At 47.1% G+C, this 20,901-nt stretch overlaps 2 protein-coding genes across 2 annotated transcripts; one reads left to right on the top strand and one right to left on the bottom strand.

Moving 5' to 3' along the window:
* Positions 1-2,108: 2,108 nt before the first annotated feature.
* On the bottom strand, positions 2,109-3,056 carry LOC140913511 (olfactory receptor 52K2-like). The gene has a single exon (XM_073350123.1). The coding sequence runs from the start codon at positions 3,054-3,056 to the stop codon at positions 2,109-2,111; it is 948 nt and encodes a 315-aa protein (XP_073206224.1).
* Positions 3,057-16,764: 13,708 nt separating this feature from the next.
* Positions 16,765-17,762, top strand: LOC140913471 (olfactory receptor 52R1-like). Its single transcript, XM_073349992.1, is given in 2 exon segments — positions 16,765-16,783; positions 16,786-17,762. Coding segments are annotated over 2 exon segments (996 nt in total).
* The last annotated feature ends 3,139 nt before the right edge of the window (positions 17,763-20,901 follow it).

Genomic DNA, 20,901 nt, shown 5'->3' with positions numbered 1-20,901 from the left:
TTTCTCAGCAGTTTGTCCTGAGTTTGGCATTCTCAGCCATGTTCCACTGAAGCACGGTCACACATGGACAGAATTTATTGTTGATGGGTTCTACACACAGTGTTGCTCAGATGGGGAAACTGAGGCAGCAGGAAGGAAAATGTCTGGAGCCAGGAAACGAGCCCAGAGTCCCCAGCTGCCAATCCCTTTTTTAGCATTTCAGACCTGGCTCGTGTGGTCCATGCATCAGCACAGATTCATGGTGCTGTCCCTCCATTGGGTTCTCTAGTGCGGGGACCTCCCCTGATTTCAGTGGGGCTGCTCCCACTGACACCAGCTGAGGATTTGGCCCAAGACGTTTAACTAGAGATAAAGCATCTGCAGAGACCAGGGAGCTGGGAGTGAAGCGTCCCAGCTCTTCCCCAGATGCGCTGGTGACCTTGGGCACATTCTCTCTGCATTGAATGGAGATGATCATTTGTTATGTCTAGTGTGCTGCTAATGAAAGGCCCTACTCAGGGCTGCAGAGTCACACACTGCCCTGATGTGGCTCCTTTCAGCACGTCGTTGGCCTGTATGCGCTCTGTAGAGTTCCAGCAGCGTCTGGTCCCTGGTAAATGCGCAAAACAAGGCAGAACCCTGATCTGTGTGGTGCTGGGTGTGGCGGGAGTCAGGACTCCTGATTTTTATTCTCAGCTCTGCCACCGATTCACTGTGTGGCCTTGAGTAAATCACTTGACCTCTGTGTGGTTCGGCCCATCCATGACACGGGAAGAACGCTGCCAAGCAGCTGAGCTAAAGAACTTCTAGATGCAGTGATCAAAGGCGTCATGCAGACTCAGACATGTATGTTAGACTCAGCTTCACCGTTCAGCTTCAGCCCCTGCGCAGTGGGTGCTCTGTCGTTCAAGATAAGGTGCCGTTTAAATTGCCAGCTAATGGTAGCTGTGCCATTCATCTCCCTCTGTGTGAGCTCCCGCAGCCACCCCGGCCTCTGCCCAGCATCCCACCTTCCCAGCTAATGCAGGGGCTGATCCCTCCACCTCTCTCAGCTGTTGTCCTCCGAGCTTCAAAGCTGATCCCTTCCCCGCCCCCAAGGCCTGGCTAAGGGCAAAGGGCTCCCAGCCCATCCCTATTGCTGGGACCCTGCCAGCCGCAGGCCCCCCGCCAGAAGGAACAAATCATAGAATCATACAGGATTAGGGTTGAAAGAGACCTCAGGAGGTCACCTAGTAAAACCCCCTGCTTAAAGCAGGACCTAACCCCAGCTAAATCATCCCAGTCAGGGCTTTGTCAAGCCAGGCCTTAAATACTTCTGAAGATGGAGATTCCACGATCTGCCTAGGGAACCCATTCCAGTGTTTCACCACCCTCCTAGTGAAATAGTGTTTCCGAGTATCCGACCTAGATCTCCCCCACTGCAACTTGAGACTATCGCTGAAAGCTGAGGAAATGAATCACACAGTGGTCTCTGTCCTCAGGACTTTGCAGCTGAGCTTTTGGGCCCACATACTGAATGATGCACAATCTCAGCTGCCTCCCTCTCAGCCCTGCTCCCAATCCACAGCGATTTTATACGGTTTCCTGGCTTCCCTCTCTGCTCCGGACTGGCCGGCCTGCTGCATCCTCCCTGCAGGGTCCTTGACAGCCTGCAGCAGGTCCCGTCCCAGCCCCGGGGCAGAGGGAGCCCAGGCTGGGGAGGAGGAAGATGCAGATGATCCAGCAAGTGGACGGGGTTTGGAGAGGAGGGGAGTGAGTAACAGGAGTGGGGCTCTGGGAGAAGATGTTGAGAACGGAGCGGGGCCTTGGGGAATAGGTGGGAGAGGGGAAGGGGCCTTGTGGAACAAGTTGGGGCAGGGAGCAGGGCCTTGGGGAATAAGCAGGGCTGGGTGTGGGGCCTCAGAGGTCCAGTTAAAAGCAATTAGAAAGGTGGCGATCCTATGGGAGAATGAGTTGTACACAAAAAGATTACTCAGTTTGTCATGCTGACACAGCACAGTAAGGTCAGGAAAGGATTTAATGTCACTTTGACTGTCCAGTATGTGATTCAGGGAAGGGGCCCCAGAACCATGTCATCAGCCAGCTCTGTCCAGATCTCGGTCTCAGAGCCAGAGCACCAGGAGAAAACTTTAGGCCCCTGTATGAGTAAAGAGCCGGAGCAGCCTTACCCGGATCTCTTTGGTCTTCACCCCGTAGATGATGGGGTTTAACATGGGGGGCATCAAGAGGTATGCATTGCCAATGAGAACGTGGAAATGCAGGGGCACATTTTGGGCAAATCTGTGCATGAGGGACATGAAGAGACCTGGGATGTAAAAGGCTAAAATGACAAAAATGTGGGAGCCACAGGTCCCCAAAGTCTTGAGCCGAGCATCTTTTGTGGGGAGGCTGAAGATGGTCCTGAGGATCTGGGTATAGGATACGGCAATAAAAATGCCATCCAGACCCGTCACAAAGAATAACACAAAGAGGCCGTAGTAACTACTAACACGGGTGTCGGCGCAAGCCAGGTTCACCACGGCTATGTGGGCGCAGTAGGGCTGGGGGATGACGTTGGTTCTGCAATATGGCCACAGCCTCGCTAGGATGGGATAGGGCAGTATGACCATGCCACTGCGCAGAACCACGGCCAGGCCGATCTTGGCCACCAGGGGGTTTGTCATGATGGTGGAATGTCGCAGGGGATGGCAGATGGCCACGTAGCGATCCAAAGCCATGGCCACAAGGATCCCAGATACCATCACTGAGAAGCAGTGAATGAAGTACATCTGGGTGAGGCAGACCCTGAAATCAATCTCCCTGGAATTGAACCAGAAGATGCTCAGCATTTTGGGAAGGATGGAGGTGGACAGGACCAGGTCGGTGACGGCCAGCATGCAGAGGAAATAGTACATGGGTGCATGGAGGCTCGGCTCCCTCTTCACGATGCACAGGACAGTGAAGTTCCCCAAGATGGCTATGACGTACATGGTGCAGAAGGGGATGGAGATCCAGACGTGGACTGCCTCCAGGCCAGGAATGCCCAGCAGGATGAAGGTGGAGGGGTTGGTGAATTCAGTTGTGTTGGAATCTGACATGGAGTAGGAGAGAAGGTGTCTCCTGCTTGTACCACGTGTTTCCGTGACGTCCTGTATATGCCCAGAGTGATGGTCACAGTAAACCTACCTGGATGGAGATACAATGTTAATATGATACAATGCAGGCACTACTGGGGGCTGTTCTCATGGGTGAAGCAGATTGGTCACTCTTCACACACTGAAAAATGACATTTTCATAATTCAGAGAAATGAACTATGAACAAATGACCTTACTAATCTCAATTCCATATTTTATGCTCCCTGTCTCAATAATTCCCACACATTATGGTGTGGGAAACCTTACTGGGCACCAGCAGGAAACATAAGTATGGATACTGGTTATCCATCATTGTTCCTTAGGCCTTGGCTACAATGTCAAGTTTTTTTGCAAAAAAGCAGCTTTTGACAAAGAAGCAGTGGCTTTGTACACACTGCAAAGCCACTTTCAATGATGGAACTCCTCAGTTTCGGTGACAGAATCTAACCACCCTGACAAGAGGTTTAAGGCTTTTTACGGAAAAGTGTTGTTGATTTTATAGCTGAAATAGGCTCTGGAAGGCATCCCACATTGCCCATCCTGAGTGCCCTGGTGAACAGTTTCAACTCCTCTCCCCTCCATCCAGGTGAACAGCTTCCGCCCGTCCCCGTTTAAAGTCTCGGAAAATTTGAAATTCCCCTTCCTGTTTGCTGGGTGTGGAGTGCTCACATCACACTTTCCCAGGTGGCCATGGTGGCTCAGAGCTTGGGACACTGTGGATCTGCTGGATCTGCTCAGTATTTGGGGAGAGGAGGCTGTGCCGTCCCAGCTGCGCTCCAGCCGTAGGAACCTCAATGCCTACGGGAAGATTTCATGCAGCTTGTGGGAAAAGAGCTGTGATCAGGACACACTGCAGTGCACAGCGAAGGTGAAGGACCTGAGGCACGGGTACCAGAAGGCAAGGGAGGCAAACAGTATCTGTGGTGATGTGCCACAGACCTGCTGTTTTTCTAGGAAGGTGGATGCTATCCTCAACAGTGACCCATTTCCACCACCAAGAGCCCTGTGGGTACTTCGGCGGGGGTACTCATGTCAGCGAAGGTAATCCAGCTCTCTGAGAGGTAGTAGCTCGTTCGATGAAGAATTCTTCAGTAGACTTCTTGCTGTATGTACCAGGGTTAGGTTGCTCTAGCTACATCTCTCAGGGGTGAGATTGTTTTTTTTTTTCGATTGCAAAACAGAACAAATGCAATTTTTATTTGCAGTAGCAGAGGCATAGCTTGCCAGTCCTGGGAGGGGAGAGTAGCCCTTTTCTTGGTCATGGTGAGGCCTCAGCTGGAGTATTGTGCCCAGTTTGGGTCTCCAAAATATAGGAGGGATGTAGAGCAACTGGAAAGGATCCAGAGGCAAGTGACAAAGATGAGCCACAGGGTGGAATGGAAGCCATACGAGCAAAGGCTGAAGAAACTGGGTATGATAAGTTTGGAAAAGGGAGGATTTTGGGGGGATATGAGAGCGGTCTTGAGATACTTGAAAGGCTGCCATAAAGAAGATGGAGGAAAGTTGTTCTCTGTTGCCACATGGGGCAGGGAAGAGGCAATGGGTACAAACTACAGTTTAGCAGATTTAGATTTAATCTCTGATAAACTTCCCAACTGTAGGAACAGCAGGACAGTGGAACAGATGCCCAGGCAGGTTGTGGAAAGTCCTTCACTGGAGGTTCTCAACAGGAGTTTGGATAGTCATCTGTCTGGGGTGGTTTAGACACAACAAATCCTGCATCTCAGTAGAGGTTAGACTAGCTGATCCTTGCAGCTCCTTCTAACCCTGGTGTCGACCAGGTCTTACTCAATCACAAGTTATGGAGCTCAACGCTGGGGTAACGGAGAGAAATGGAATGGCCTGTGTTACACAGGAGGTCAGGCTGGATGATCTAATGGTCCCTTCTGACTTTAAACCCTATGAATCTCTCAATACAGAAAGTAGTTCAGGCATTTATATTTATTCTGTCTCATAACACAGGAACAAGGGACCCTTCAATTCAATTATATTGAAACTTTAAACATATAAAACTGATCAAAGAAAGCTGTTTACATAATCCATATTTGGCCTGTGGAACTCCTTGCCACAGACATTATTGGAGCAAAGAGTTTAGCTGAATGGGATTCACAAATTGATTGGCCATAGTTGGTGGTGCTGGTGGCATCACCCAGAGTTAAGTCTGTCTGACACCTTCAATTACAAGACTTCATTTTCAGTTGTGTATAAGTTTGCCAACCGTTAACCTGAAATTTCCCATGTTGGGTGTCTACTTCCAGCTGAATTGCATTTTGAAAGTTTCATGGCATAACAGTTCAGACAACTTTGCGAATGAAGCTAGGGGAGAAGGTGTCTTGCCCATGTTGAAAAATGGTCATATTTAAGCGCATGAGGAGCCCTGGCACCTCCATGCTTTTCAGCAGATAAATTCTCGTAAGAGCCCCATCCCCTTCCCTGCTCCGTTAACAGCCAAAGCCCTGAATTGCAAGGGGAGGAGGTGGCGGTCTCTGTGCATTAACACACAGCTGGCTCCTGAGGTTTTACTCAGTTCTTACTCCAGACTGGATGTTTTTTGGAAGATCTGCTTGAGGGCTCATCTACACTTAAAACACAACAGCGGGGATGCCACAGCGCTTCACTGGGACCTGAGCAAACTACGGCCCACGGCCTCTGATTCTGGCCTTGTACTGGACCTCGACTAACAACTTTCGTCCTGAAGGATCCACTGTGTGATGGAAATGAAGCCACCTTAGGGCTGGAGCCATCACCGAGGGTCACAGCAAAGAGGGGCATTTTGGCTCATGATACTAGAGCAAATTCAGCACCTGTGGCAAGGGCCCTGGGATCTTTACTGGCTGTGTGGAGCAGAAATAGATTCAGACCTACTCTCTGTCCCCTCATGAGTACGTTGCACTTGGTTTGTCGAACCGAAAGAGATGGGTACCTGTGATTTCTGAGATGAAAGCTTCTTCGCCGGGAATCCCCTTATGTTAGCCGTGTCCCACACTTCTCTCACCCCAATATCTGGAGCAGCATCCCACGCTGAGAGCTGACACGGGGATGTGCAGTGTTTATAATACAGCTCTGTTCAATCCCAGTGGAGTTCGCTCAGCGCCTCGGGGAGAAGCGGTGTCTGGATGCAAACAGGCTGGAGACCAGACACCCTCTAGCCAGTCTCCCTCTTTCCAGGGCTGCACTTTGTGTTTGTTATCCAGCTTTAACAGTAAACAGCAATTAAGGGATCTTCCCAAAGGGAGATGGGAAATCTTGAGCTCTGTGCTAAGTCTGAGGGGAATTGGCTGCTCTGTGTATTTGTGTATATTTAAAAATTATAGTTGATTACTAAGAAAGCTAGGAATAGTGCCTAGGTCTCTTAGGGTCTGATGCTAAGTACCCAGGATGGATGGGTAGATAATAGACAGACAGATCTGGAGAAAGATGACTGAGGGGAGACACAAACACTTTCTGGAGGCACAAGGTATTTTCACTACGGGATCAGAGATCAGTAATTCTCATCAGTAACTATTATCATACCACATAGAACCTTTCATTGAAGGATCTTCAAAGACGTAGCAAAGGGAACTCACTATGAACATATCCCCATTATATCCATAGATAAACTGATATAGAGGGAGACATGACTTGGTCAAAGTCAAACAGAGAATGACAGACAGAACCAGTGGTGAGCTGGAGCCAGTTTGCACCGGTTTGCTGGAACCGGCTGTTAAATTTAGAAGCCCTTTTAGAACGAGTTGTCCCTCACGGGGGTTGTCCCTTTGGGTTCTAAAAGGGTTTCTAAATTTAACAGCCAGCCAAAAGTGGCGCCAACTCCGTGGGGGCTCCAGCTCCGGAGCCCCCACGGGGAAAATTTGGTGCGTGCAGAGCACCCAACGGCAGCTCGCTGCCTGGCTCCAGCTCCCCTCCGCGTCCTCCCCTGAATGCGCCACCCCGCTCTGCTTCCTCCTCCCCGCACCTCGGCTTCCAGCGAATCAGCTGTTCGCATGGGAATGGGGCAGGGGGGGGCTGAGAAGCAGGCGGCAGCTTCCCGCTCAGGCCCAGGGAAGTGGAGGTGAGCTGGGGCCAGGGAATATAAGGAGGGCTGCCCATGCCACAACAGGTAACCCGGGGGGCACACAGGGGAACCGCTCCCCACCCCAGCTCACCTCCATGTCCCTGGGCCTGAGAGCGAAGCCACCGCCTGCTTCTCAGCCCTCCCCGGCTTCCCGCGCGAACAGCTGATTTGCGGGAAGCTGGTGGGGGGGGGCGGAGAAGCATAGTGGGGCGGCGTGTTCAGGGGATGAGTTGGAGCGGAGGGGAGCTGGGGCTGGGCACGGGGCAGGGAGCTGCCAGTTGGGGCTCTGCACCCGCCAAATTTTCCCTGTCGGGGCTCCAGCCCCGGAGCACCCACAGAGTTGATGCCTAAGGCACCACTTTTGATGTGATCGGTGGCGGCAGCGGCCGCTCCACCGCCCCTAGGAGCCAGCAGGACCTGCCGGATGCTTCCTGGGAGCTGCCCCATGTAAGCACCGCCAGGACTCCCCACCTTGCCCCCCGGCAGGTCCTTCTGGCTCTTAGAGGTGGGGTGGGGTGGGCACCCACTACGGTGGCCCACGAGACCCACCTGCCCGGTTCTGGTGGTAATCAGGGGAGAAGGGAGGGGGGTGGGTGGGGCAGGGGTCTCAGGGTGCAGAGCAGGAGTCCCAGGGGGAGGGGCGGGCCACGACCCCCTCGTGGGGTGAGGAGGGATCCAGTTGTTAAGATTTTGGCAGCTCATCACTGGACAGGACACAAGAGTCCTGACTTTCCTGCCATAACAGCAGTCTCTCCATCAGTAACTGGATGTGTGATAACAATAACAATAGATATGCAGGCCTGTCTGTAAAGGCCTGTACTCAAAGGATTTAGGTGTATTCTTATCACTTGGTTAGTGATAGAGGTATAAAAGAAAGAATCAAAATCACTGTCTGCCGGTGTAAGGGTCTTCTCTCACTGTGACCGTCTGAGGCCCTGTTCTAAGGCTCAGGCCTTTGGCTAAGCCGCAGAGGCAGCCATAAGCTGGGAAGCGACCGGTCACCTCCTCACATCCCAAACTAGTCACATGGAAATAAGGTGCGATTGGGCTGTTAGGATACAATCCTGTCCTGATAACGCCTATCACCTCCAGAGAAAGGGAAGTGCCTAGAAAATGTCAAAGGAAACTTAGTTTGATAGCATCCTGCCTGGTAAGAACTCACTTATCAATAGCTGGGATGTGAAATCCTCATTTCTGTGTTGTTCTATCACTGTAGTCCCCATTTCCCTATTTCAGAGTAACAGCCGTCTTTATAATCTCTGTCTGGTTCTGTGATTCTTTCTGGCTGCTGTATAATTAATTTTGCTGGGTGTATACTAATTAAGGTGGTGGAATATAACTGGTTACATAATCATGTTACAATATGTTAGGATTGGTTAGTTAAATTTCAGTAAAATGATTGGCTAAGGTATAGCTAAGCAGAACTCAAGTTTTATTATATTGTCTGCAGTCCATCAGGAAGTGTGGGTGGGTGTCGGGGGGAAATGGGAACAGGGAATGGGGGTGGGGAGATTGGAATCATGTTTGGCTAAGGGCAGGAATGGGAACAGGGACACAGGTGTAAGGCTTTGTGGTGTCAGAGCTGGGAAGGGGGACATTAAGGAAGGAAACTGGAATCATGCTTGCTGGAAGTTCACCCCAACAAACATTGAATTAAAGTAACTGGGTGAAAGAATAAGCCCCCTAACAGCCATCACATCCTCAGTTTTCACCCTTTTGTCCCACGGACACTGTTTTACATCATCTTAACATTCACTTAAGAAATGTTCCTGAGCAGAAACATCAACCATTCCTTCAAAACTTGTAATGCCTTTACCCCTTGCCCACTTCCCCATCAAATCCTTCATTTTATTCACATATCCCACAATACTCATACCAGCACCCCCCTTAGGATTCGTAATTTGGGACAATAATTGTACAATAGCTTCTTCCATGTGGAGGGAAACCAGAGATACCAGCATAGATAGTGGGAAAGTCCAGGCACAAGATGGAGTCCAGTGTCACATGAGCTGGTCACAAGCCCATGCATGTATGTTACACAGGCATTTTTACCTTGAAAATACATTTCTTTGCAACAATCTGTTGCTCCAGATTTCCCTAATCGGTGGTTGTCAGGGGAGGGAGGAAGGGGCCATGATCCAGGGTTCACTTGTGGAGCTGGGAAAGGAAGGGGGGAGAGAAGACTTCTTTTACACAAAGGGTATTCATTAGATGACTACATTTCTCATGCAACTGCAGTGCTTATCAATTCTTACAAGCAACAGGGAGGGGAAAATATGGCAACTTATCTATCAAACAAAGAAATACTTCCTGCTTCTGCCTTATCTCCCCAGTGCTATGTCAGCACATATCAGGTTTTACTCCCCACTCTGAACTATAGGGTACAGATGTGGGGACCCAAATGAAAGCTTATTTTTACCAGCTTAAGTTAAAAACTCCCCAAGGCACAAATTTCCCCTTGTACTTTGGATTAGGTAAACACTGCCACCACCAAGCGATTCAAACAAACATTTTGGGAGGGCCACTTGGAACCCTATCTCCCCGCTAATATCCCCCCAAGCCCTACACCCCCTTTCCTGGGGTGGCTTGAAAATAAACAAGATGAGCACAGACCAAGCTTGGGTTTTTAGGGACACTAAAAACCCCAGTCAGATTCTTCAAAAACAGAACTTTATTAGAAGCACAAAGAAAAGATAAAAGAACAACTCTGTAAGATCAGAATGGAAGATAATCTCACAGGCAGTCAGATTTAAAACATAGAGAATCCCTCTCGGCAAAACCTTAAGTAAGAAAAAGACACAAAAAGAGGAATACACATTCCCTCCAGCACAGTGAATTTCACAAGCCAAACTAAAGAAAATTGAACGCATTTTCTAGCTAGGTTACTTACTAACGCTGCAGAAGTTGGGTGGCTTGCGTTCTTGATCTGTTCCTGGCAGAAGCACCACACAGACAGACAAAGCCCTCCACCCTCCAAACCAAATTCACAAGTATCTTTTCCCCTGATTGGTCATTTGGGTCAGGTGCGAGCCAGGTTACTTAAGCTTCTTAACCCTTTACAGGTCAGAGGATTTTATAGTGGTGTGTCAGAGCTTCTTAACGCCTTCCTTTTATATTTATGATACGCCCCCCAGACTACAGATAGTGTGAAACACTGGCTGTGATTTCTTCCTGGAGCTCTGAGAGAAAACAAAATGAATAAGACACATGCATCTCTAGATATACTACTAACTGTATAAAGACTAATACTATTTTCCACATCTCAAGGACGATTTTAACCAGTTGATTCTAGGAAACTTTCACGGGAGAGTGCATCAGCCACTTTGTTAGAAGCTCCTGAGATGTGTTGGATGTCAAAATCAAAATCTTGGAGAGCTAAACTCCACCAAAGATTTTTTTTGTTATTTCCCTTGGCGGTATGAAGCCACTGTAGCACGGCATGTTCAGTTTGCAGGTGGAAACGCCGTCCCCAAACGTATGGGCATAGTTTTTCGAGAATGTAGAGAATGGCATAACATTTCTTTTCACTGATTGACCAGTGGCTTTCCCTCTCAGACAGCTTCTTGCTAAGAAACAAGACAGGATGGAACTCTTGATTCAGTCCTTCCTGCATTAAGACTGCTCCCACACCACGCTCGGACACATCAGTGGTTAATAGGAATATTTTCTCAAATTCGGGGGCCCTTAGCTTAGCTCAGAAATGAGTATTGCTTTAAGCTGGTTAAAGGCCTTCTGACACTCTTCGTTCCACAGAACGGCATTTGGCTGTATGCATTTGACAGTATGCATCCGATGAAGTGAGCTGTAGCTCATGAAAGCTTACGCTCAAATAAATTGGTTAGTCTCTAAAGTGCCACAAGTACTCCTTTTCTTTTTGCGAATACAGACTAACACGGCTGCTACTCTGAAACCTGTCATTTGGCTGTTTCTTTTTGGTTAGGTCTGTCAGTGGGGTGGCGATTTGGCTGTAGTGCGGTACAAATCGCCTATAATATCCGGCCAAGCCTAAGAAGAAGAGGACCTGTTTCTTTGACTTTGGGACAGGCCACTTTTGGATAGCATCCACCTTGGCCTGTAGGGGGTTGATAGTTCCTTGACCCACCTGGTGTCCAAGGTAATTCACTCTGTTTAGGCCGGTGCGATGCAGGAGGTCAGAGTCGGTCCCTCATAACCATATAATCTACAAATCTATCTAGAGTCCCCTACAAGGATTATATTTGTGTGAGCCTCAGTCTGGATCCTTGTCAAATGCTGGATGCTGTTGCCCGATCTTAGATTGTGTATTAATTATATTGATTACTTAAGAATCCCAAGTTAACACTTTAAGGATTGATAGGATATTCAAAGCTCAATGATGCTTGCTACTCAATGTGGCTGGTTGCAAATGAACCAGACTCCCTGTGATTCTGTGTGCACCCCTACTTCTCTCTATATAACACTCCCAGCGTCCTTCAGTGCATGAACCAAACCGTTGTGTGCCTGGTGCTTTGTATCTATAATTCCAGGTGCACTGACTTTGAGCTGAACTCCAGTGTGTGACTGGAGAATGGAATGTGTGCAATCTCCTGCTCGACCCATCCATTATCCCTAGTCTTCTTCGTAAACAACTATAATTTTAAAATATACACAAATGCACAGAGCAGCCAATTCCTCTCTGACTCAGCCCAGAGCCCAAGAGTTCTCATCTCCCTTTGGGAAGGTCTGATAATTACTGTTTACTCCTCAAGCTGGATAAAGAACACATGAGCATGTACAGGTCTTTCTCCAGCCTGTTTATGTTAAGATGCCACTTCTCTGCTAGACGCTGGGCGAACCCCTCTGGGATTGCACAAAGCTTTATTGTGAATGGTGTCCGTGTGGGTTGTTGCTGCAGATGCTCTGGTGAGAGAGGTGTGAGACCTGCCTACCTGAGTGGGAATTCCAGAAGACACCTCCATCTCAGGATTCACAGGTACCCATCCCTCGCTGAGGAGCTCACCTGCTGAACAAACCCAGTGCAATGTGGTTTGATGGGATACAGAATAGGTTGGGGTCCTTTCTGCTCTGCACAGTCATTAAACATCCTAGGGCACTTTTCACAGGGAATGAGTTTTCTCCAATATCATGGACCAAAATGTCCCTCTTTGCTATGCCCCCACCTCCCAGCTGATGGCCTCCAGACCCAAGGCAGCTGCATTTCAGTGGCCCAGTTGATCCTTCAGAATGGTAGGTGTTAGTAGATGGACAAATTAAGTTCAAATTCTGAGGCCATGGCCCATAGCTTGTTCAGGCCCCACTCAAACAAAACTCCCCTTGGAGTAAGAACTGAGTAAAGAACACAGGAGCCAGCTGTGAGTTAATGCACAGAGACTGTCACCTCCTCCTCTTGCATCTCAGTGCTCTGGCTATTCCGTGGGGAAGAGGATGTTCCCTGACTTTTTATCTGCCGGAGAGCTTGGAGGTACTGGGGCGCCTCCCTGGAATAATTCTAAAAAAAATTCAACATGGTCAAGACATCCTCTCCTAGTTTCATTCTAGAAGCCAGCTGAACTGGTATGCATCGAACTTTTTTAAAAAATGTTCAGCATGAAAAATATCTGTTCAAATGGTTAAAGATCGGCAAACTTATAAGCCACTGAAAATGAAGTCACCTAATGGAAGGTGTCAGGCAGACTTAACTAACGGTGGTGCCACCAGCACCACCTAAGGGGCCCGTCCATTTGTGAATCCCATTCAGCTGAGCGATTCGCTCCGATAATATCACAGACAAGGAGTTCCACGGGCCAAATATGGATTATGTAAACAGATTTATTTTATCAATTTTATATGTTCAGTCTTTTAGTGCAACTGACTGTTTCCTTGTTCATGTGTTTTGAAAGAGTAAATATAAATACCTGATCTCCTTTCTTTATTGATAGATTTATAGGGTTTAAGGTCAGAAGGGACCATAAGATCATCCAGTCTGACCTCCTGTATAACACAGGCCATTACATTTCACCCAGTTACCCCTGTATTGAGCCCAAAAAATTGTGTGGGACTAAAGCTTGGTCTACAGTAAGATTTTACATCATAGAATCATACAGCTACAGGGTTAGAAGGACCCCACAAGGGTCACCTAGTCTAAGCCCCTGCCAGGATGCAGGATTTCTTGTGTGTAAGCCATTCAACACAGCTGGTTATCCAGTCTCCTTGTGACACCCTTCAATGAAGGAGCTTCCACAACTTCTCTACCCATCTGTTCCATTGTCCTCCTGTTCTTACAGTTAGGAAGTTTTTTCCTGATATTTTATCTAAATCTGCTCTGCTGTAGCTTGAAACCGTTGCCTCTTTCCCTGTCACCAGAGAGAACCAATTTTCTCTATATTTTTATTACAGCCTTTCAACTATCAAAAGTCTATTATCATGTCCATCTTTAATCTCCTCTTTTCCAAAATAAACATACCCTGTTCCTTCAGCATTTGCTTGTATGGCTTGCATACCTTTGATCATTGTCTCTCATCTCTGGATCCTTTCCATTTTCTCTACATCCTTCCTGTACATTGGTGACCGAGACTGGACACAGGATTCCATCTGAGGCCTATCCAGCGCGGAGTAGAGAGGTACTATCACTGCCTGTGACTTGCATGGTACGCTTATGCTAATGCATTGCCATTTTTTGCAAGAGCAAAAACATCCATATCTCTGAGAGATGCAACTGTACCAACCTAACCCCAGTGTAGACAGCATGAGGTTGATGGAGGAATTCTTCCAACGACCTTGCTACCACCCCCTGGGGAGGCTGACAGGAGAACCCCTGCCATTGGTGTAAGCAGTATCTACACTCAAGAGCTATGGCAGCACCACTGTAGCGTTTTAAGTGTAGACAGGCCCTCAAGCAGATCTTCCAGAAAAGTATCCAGTCTGGATCTGCTGACATGGAGAGTTGGAGAATCCACCAGTGCCCTTTCCAGTGTGTCCAAATGGTTAACCACCCTCAGTGCTAAGCATTTGGCCCTTATTTCCATCTGGAATTTGTCTGGCTTCAACTTCCAGCAGTCAAGCCTTGCTCTGCCTTTCTGCATTAGGTTAAGGAGCCCATTATTACCCCCAGTTTTCTCCCCATGAACATCTCACTTGATCATCTTTTTGATAAGATAAATGAAGCTCTTTAAGTTTCTCTCATTGTCCAGCCTCAAATTATTTTTGTGTCTCTTTTCTACACCCTCTTCAAGTGTTCAACATCCTTTTTGAAATGTGGACCTCAGAACTGGACACAGTTCCAATGTCATGTGCAGAGGTATTCAATTTACCGCTCCCCTGTTTATGCATCCAAGGGTCACATCAGCCCTTTTGGCCACAGCATCGTTCAGGGAGCTCGCGATGAGTTGGGTGTCTACAGTGACCCCTGCATTCTATTCATGGTCCCTACGTTCCATAATAAAGTGTCGTAGTCTGTGGGTTGAGCCTGTATTCTCTGTTCCAGTGGGATAAATTTGCATATGACTGTATTAAAACATTTTGTTTGTATGAGCCCAGCTCATCAAATAGGCTGGATCAATTGGTATTTCTGCCCTGGCCTCTTCATTGTATCTCTCTGCCAATCTTTGGGTCATCCACCAATGTAATCTACTGTGATTTTCTGTTTCCTTCCACGTCATTGATGAAACTATTGAATAGCATTGGGCCTACAATTGATCCCTGGAAAACCCAGCTAAAAACACCCCCATTCACTCAAAATGGCCCATTAACGACTGCTTTCTAAGATCTCTCAGTTAGCTAGTTTTCAGTCCATTTTACATATGCTCTACTGATATTTAAAAGTGTTCATTTTTATCTGAATATTTTCCCCTACTAAATCAAATGCCTCAGAGAAATCAAAGGCTATTGCATCTGTGTGGTTCCCTGGATCACCCAAATGGTATTCTTATTAAAGGATGAATTCAGCTTTTATTTAGCAAGACCTGTGTGCTATGTTTTCCATAAACCCTGTTGTTGACTGGCATTAATTATATTCTTACAATATTTTTAACAAGACCAATACCAGCTTTTCCATTGTTTCCGAACTTTGTCAAATCTTTTTTAACTTTCCCTTTATTATTTTAATTATTTATGTTTAATGCAGTGCTGTCCTGTATTTTCTTTTTGTTGTCGTTTTGGCTCTGCTACTGCCTGACTGCATACTAGTTGAGAATAAGATGTGCGGTTGATCAGTCAGTTCATAACTCTGGTGTTCAAAACTCTAAGGTTCTACCTTAGATACTGCTTAGCATCCTCCTTGACTGTTAATGGACTGGAAAGTGTTTCATCACGTCATGTGATATGAGTACCTCATACTGCTTCTTTCCAAATCCAGAACAAAAATATTTATTGAAAAACATCTACCTTTCCTGCAACATTAACAAGCTTCCTTTGTCCCTCTAGGAATTGGCCGAAAACTTTTTCTAGTATTTCTTTTGTTCCTAATATACTGAATAACCTCCATTTACCTGCCACACATGGATTTTTCTCGGAGGTTGTTAACATCCCTTATCAATGTTTATAACTTCTGATTTGTGTTGTTGGCCATCTATTTTCCCTTTAGTTTTATATTGCTCCTCCTTCCCACAATTATTGAGTTCACTTTGTCACTGAACTGAGTTTAGTACAATGCGTCCGCTTTCTTGACTGTAGCTTTTTAGCTATCTAATAAACTCTTGAATAACTCCCAATTTTCATTCCTATTTTTTGTCTAATTTTTTTCTTCCAATCAGTTTTGCAGATAATTTGCCTCAGCATTCGTGAATTAGCCCTTTCAAAGTCCTAAGTGTCTATCGATATTACTGATTGGGAACTGTTCTCTATTTGTCCATTTGAATGTAATCAGTTCCATTGTTTACTTTGTTCTCCTCTATCATATGTCCCCTTCTTTGTCTCTTCTCTAAACTAAACATTCCCAGACTTTTCAGTCTGTGCGCATATGGCATTCTCACAGCAATTTCCCCCATTCTCACAGCCTGTCTCAGAAACCCCCTTTCTATCTGCTAAATCCTTAATAGAGATTGGGTGACCAAAACTGATCACATCTCCAGAGCAGGTTATTCTTCATCCCCTTCCTCAGCCATCTGAACATTGTCTTTGTTTTAACCACTGCTGCGAATGAGCAGGTGTTTCCAAGGAGCTGCTATCAAAGTCCCCCAGGTCTTTGCACTGAGGTGTGTTTTAGTTGGGATGTTTCCCCTGGCACATCTCTTCAAAAAGGTTTGGGTTTTTTTTAACTTTCAGATTTTGAGGAGCCCGGCAAATGGGGAACTCCCTACAGTATGGGTCCTCTAGCCTGCATTTCATTGCATTAAGGAACAATGGTAACTAACCAGAAGTCATGTTTCCTGATGGTGACTATTAATATCCCACACCATGACATGTAAGAATTATTGATGTATGAAGCACCATCCAAAATGGAATTGGCATTAGTAGGTTCAGGTGTTCATAATTCATTTATCTGAATAATGAAAATGTCATTTATGAGTGTGTGAAGAGCAACTAATCTGCTTCACCCATGAGAACAGTCTCCAGGAGTGCATGTAGTGACTCATATTAACATTTTATCTCCATCCAGGCATTTGTAATGTGACCATCACCTTAGAACTTGGGCACATACAGGAAATCAGGGGAACGTACGGTACATGCAGGAGACACCGTTCTGCCTACATTTGGACACCTTCTCCCCTACTCCATGTCAGATTCCAACACAACCGACTTCACCAACCCGTCCACCTTCATCCTGCTGGGCATTCCTGGCCTGGAGACTGCCCATATCTGGCTCTCCATCCCCTTCTGCACCATGTACATCATAGCTGTCTTGGGGAACTTCACCATCCTGTTCATTGTGAAGGTGGAGCCGAGCCTCCATGGGCCCATGTACTATTTCCTCTGCATGCTGGCCGTCACTGACCTGGTCCTGTCCACGTCCACCTTGCCCAAAATGCTGAGCATCTTCTGGTTCAATTCCAGGGAGATCGATTTCAGTGCCTGCCTCACCCAGATGTACTTCATTCACTCCTTCTCAGTGGTGGAGTCTGGGATCTTTGTGGCCATGGCCTTGGATCGCTACGTGGCCATCTGCCACCCCCTGAGACATTCCACCATCCTGACAAACACCGTGGTGGCCAAGATCGGCCTGGCCGTGGTGCTGCGTGGGAGCATACTTGTACTGCCCTATCCCTTCCTGGCGAGGGGGTGGCCATATTGCAGAACCAACATCATCCCCCACTCGTACTGCGAGCACATAGCCGTGGTGAAGTTGGCCTGCGCCATCATCCGCATCAGTAGTTACTACGGCCTCTTTGTGGCAATGTTGGTTACTGGTCTGGATGTGTTTTTTGTCACCATGTCTTATACCCAGATTCTCAGGGCCATCTTCAGCCTCCCCACAAAGGACGCCCGGCTCAAGACTTTTGGGACCTGCAGCTCCCATCTTTGTGCCATTTTAGCCTTTTACATCCCAGCTCTCTTCTCCTTCCTCACACACCGGTTTGACCACAATTTGCCCCTGCATTTCCATGTTATCTTTGCCAACCTGTATCTCCTGGTGCCCCCCATGCTAAACCCCATCATCTATGGGGTGAGGAACAAAGAGATCAGGGGCAGGCTGCTCCATCTCTTTACTTATAAAAGGACGTAATTTTTTTTTCTCCTGGTGCTCTGGCTCTCAGACTGAGCTCTCTGCAGAGCTGGCTGGTGACTTGGTGCTGGACCCTCTTCCCTGAATCACTGACTGGACAGTTAAAGAGACATTAAACTCTTTTCTGAACTTACTGTGGTGTCAGTGTTATAAACTGTGGAATTGGCCTCTGTACAACTCATAGGGTTTCCACCTTTCTAATTGCTGGGAACAGGAACCTTGAGACTCTGCCCTCTGCCCCACCTCTTCCTCCAAGATCTTGCCCCGTCCCATCTCCTCCCCCAAATGCCCCACTCCCTGTGCCACCTAGTCCTATCAAGGCCCAGCTCCCTTCTCCACCTCCTCCCCCAGGGCCCGTCCCTGTTGCACACCCTTCTCCTTACCTCCCTCATCACTTTCTGGATCATCTCCACCTCCCCTCCTCCTCACCCCACCTGGGGTCCCTCTGCTCTGGGGTTGGGACAGGAGCTACTGCAGCCTGATGAGGAGCCTGGCTGCAGGTAGGAGACGGCCCTGGATGAGCAGGGATGTTGTGAGTTAATGGCCTGCTGCCTCCCACTGTTATGCATTAACTGAACACTGCCAGGTTCCCTTTTCGACCAGACTTTCTTGTTCAAAACTGGGCACCGAGACACAGAAGGAAAAAAAAAAAAACTGTCTGGGTAAAACCCAGATGGGTAGAAACTATGTTAATTCAAGTTTGATTGAATTAACCTTATGTCTTTGGGCTTTTCCTGTAGTCTTTGCTCATGCTAAGAGGCAGGAGGCTGGGGCAGCAGCATCTGTCTACAAATAGGTTGGTCATTAAAGACTATCAGCACCTAATGAGATTTTGCCCAGACAGAAGAAGGGAATAACTGCACCCTAGATAAAATCCAGTTTTCTCCAGTTTCTCTGTAGAGTGGAGGGCGTGGAAGGAATGAAACCTCCCCAGAAGAGGGAACAGAGAGAGGAGGGGTTGGTCCATCCCTTTAAAAACACAGAGACTGGATGAGACAGAAGAATCCAGGGCAGGAGAGAGGCACAAGGGAGCTGTCATAAATATAAAGGGAAGGGTAAACACCTTTAAAATCCCTCCTAGCCAGAGGAAAAACCCTTTCACCTGTAAAGGGTTAAGAAGCTAGGATAACCTTGCTGGCACCTGACCAAAATGACCAATGAGGAGACAAGATGCTTTCAAAGTTGGAAGGAGGGAGAAACAAAGGCTCTTTCTCTCTGTCTCTGGGTGTGATGCATTTGCCAGGAAGAGAAATGAATGGAGTCTTAGAACTTAGTAAGTAATCTAGTTAGATATGCATTAGATTCTGTTTGTTTAAATGGCTGAGAAAATAAGCTGTGCTGAATGGAATGTAGATTCCTGTTTTTTGTGTCTTTTTGTAACTTAAGGTTTTGCCTAGAGGGATTCTCTATGTTTTGAATCTAATTACCCTGTAAGGTATTTACCATCCTGATTTTACAGAGGTGATTCTTTTACTTTTTCTTCTATTAAAATTCTTCTTTTAAGAACCTGATTGCTTTTTCATTGTTCTTAAGATACAAGGGTTTGAGCCTGTGTTCACCTATGCAAATTGGTGAGTATTTTTATCAAGCCTTCCCCAGGAAAGGGGGTGTAGGGTTTGGGGAGGATTTTGGGGGGAAAGACATTTCCAAGCGGGCTCCTTCCTGGTTATACATCTGTTAGACACTTGGTGGTGGCAGCAATAAAATCCAAGGGGAAAAGGTAAAATAGTTTGTACCTCGGGGAAGTTTTAACCTACGCTGGTAAAAATAAGCTTAGGAGGTTTTCATGCAGGTCCCCACATGTGTACCCTAGAGTTCAGAGTGGGGAAGGAATCCTGACAGGAGCAGAGAGGACTCATTGGTTGCAGGTCTCTGGCTGCAGCAGAGAGACAGACTCCAAGTGGAGGAGAAGCCATGAATTGCAGAAGATGGCCCCTGGATACCTTAGAGGATTCTGACCAAACCCCAAAGAATGCTCGAAAGCAGCGAGGACACAGAGGCAGGGAATGGTGTGCAGGTGTCATACTTTACCTGGATCTGGGTGTCTCTTGTCCTGTCTCAAGTAGAGAAAATGTTTTAACAACCCCTCTTGCAAACTCTGTGTCAGTTTGCCATTCTAATGTGTATCCTCTCTACTGCAGGGGAGTGCCCTGTAACCTCACTATCCCTCATTTATCTATAATTGCCCTCCTTGGACCTGCCTCTGCTCCAAAAACCACTCAGAGACCTTCTGGCTCAGCAATCACAGGTGCTATTTATTTACACCATGCAATCCCACCACCTTTTTTGCCATACACAGTTTGGTGGCATCTGCCTTAAGGGCTTCTATTCTACAGCCAGAAAGGAAAAGCCGTTTCTCTCCACCTGTTCTCTGGCTTTCTCCTTTCTGCCTGCCCACTTTGGCTTCCTTCCTCTGAGGCTTCTCTGCAGCCCCAAGCTAATTAGGCTGGCAGCTGCTTCCCCTTTGCCAATCAGGTGCAGGTTTCTCTAGGCACCTCCAGTTGACTTCCATTAATTGTAGCTGGCATGACAGAGGGTTGACTCAGGAGTCCCTGCCCCCCCGCACCTTGTCCCAAACCTGGGTGGGTGTGGAGCTGCTGCAATGCGAAGTTTATGGTGGTTGGCTTGCAGCAAGTAATTATTCTAATTTCCTTTTTTCCTTACTTCCTGTTTGTCCCCCACTGACATAGTAATATTCTTAGCTATACCTTAACCAGTCATTTTACCGAAATTTAACTAACCAATCCTAACATATTGTAACATGATGATCTAACCAATTATATCCCCCCGCCTTAAAGGGTTTACACCCAACAAAATTAATTATACAGCAGACAGAAACAATCACAGAACCAGACAGAGATCAGATAGACAAACAATAGGGAAGTGGGGACCATAATGGAGAAACAATAAAGAAATGGGGGTTTCACAACCACATCTACTGATAAGTGATATTGTTACCAAACAGAAAGCTATCAAACGAAGGTTTCAGAGAAGCAGCCGAGTTAGTCTGTATCTGATGAAGTGAGCTGTAGCTCACAAAAGCTTATGCTCAAATAAATCTGAGTCTCTAAGGTGCCACAAGTACTCCTTTTCTCTATCAAGCTAAGTTTTCTTTAAATCTCTAGGCTCTTCCCTTTCT

Source organism: Lepidochelys kempii, chromosome 1, assembly GCF_965140265.1.
Source record: "Lepidochelys kempii isolate rLepKem1 chromosome 1, rLepKem1.hap2, whole genome shotgun sequence".
Taxonomy (NCBI): domain Eukaryota; kingdom Metazoa; phylum Chordata; order Testudines; family Cheloniidae; genus Lepidochelys; species Lepidochelys kempii.
This window is presented reverse-complemented; position numbering and strand designations above follow the sequence as displayed.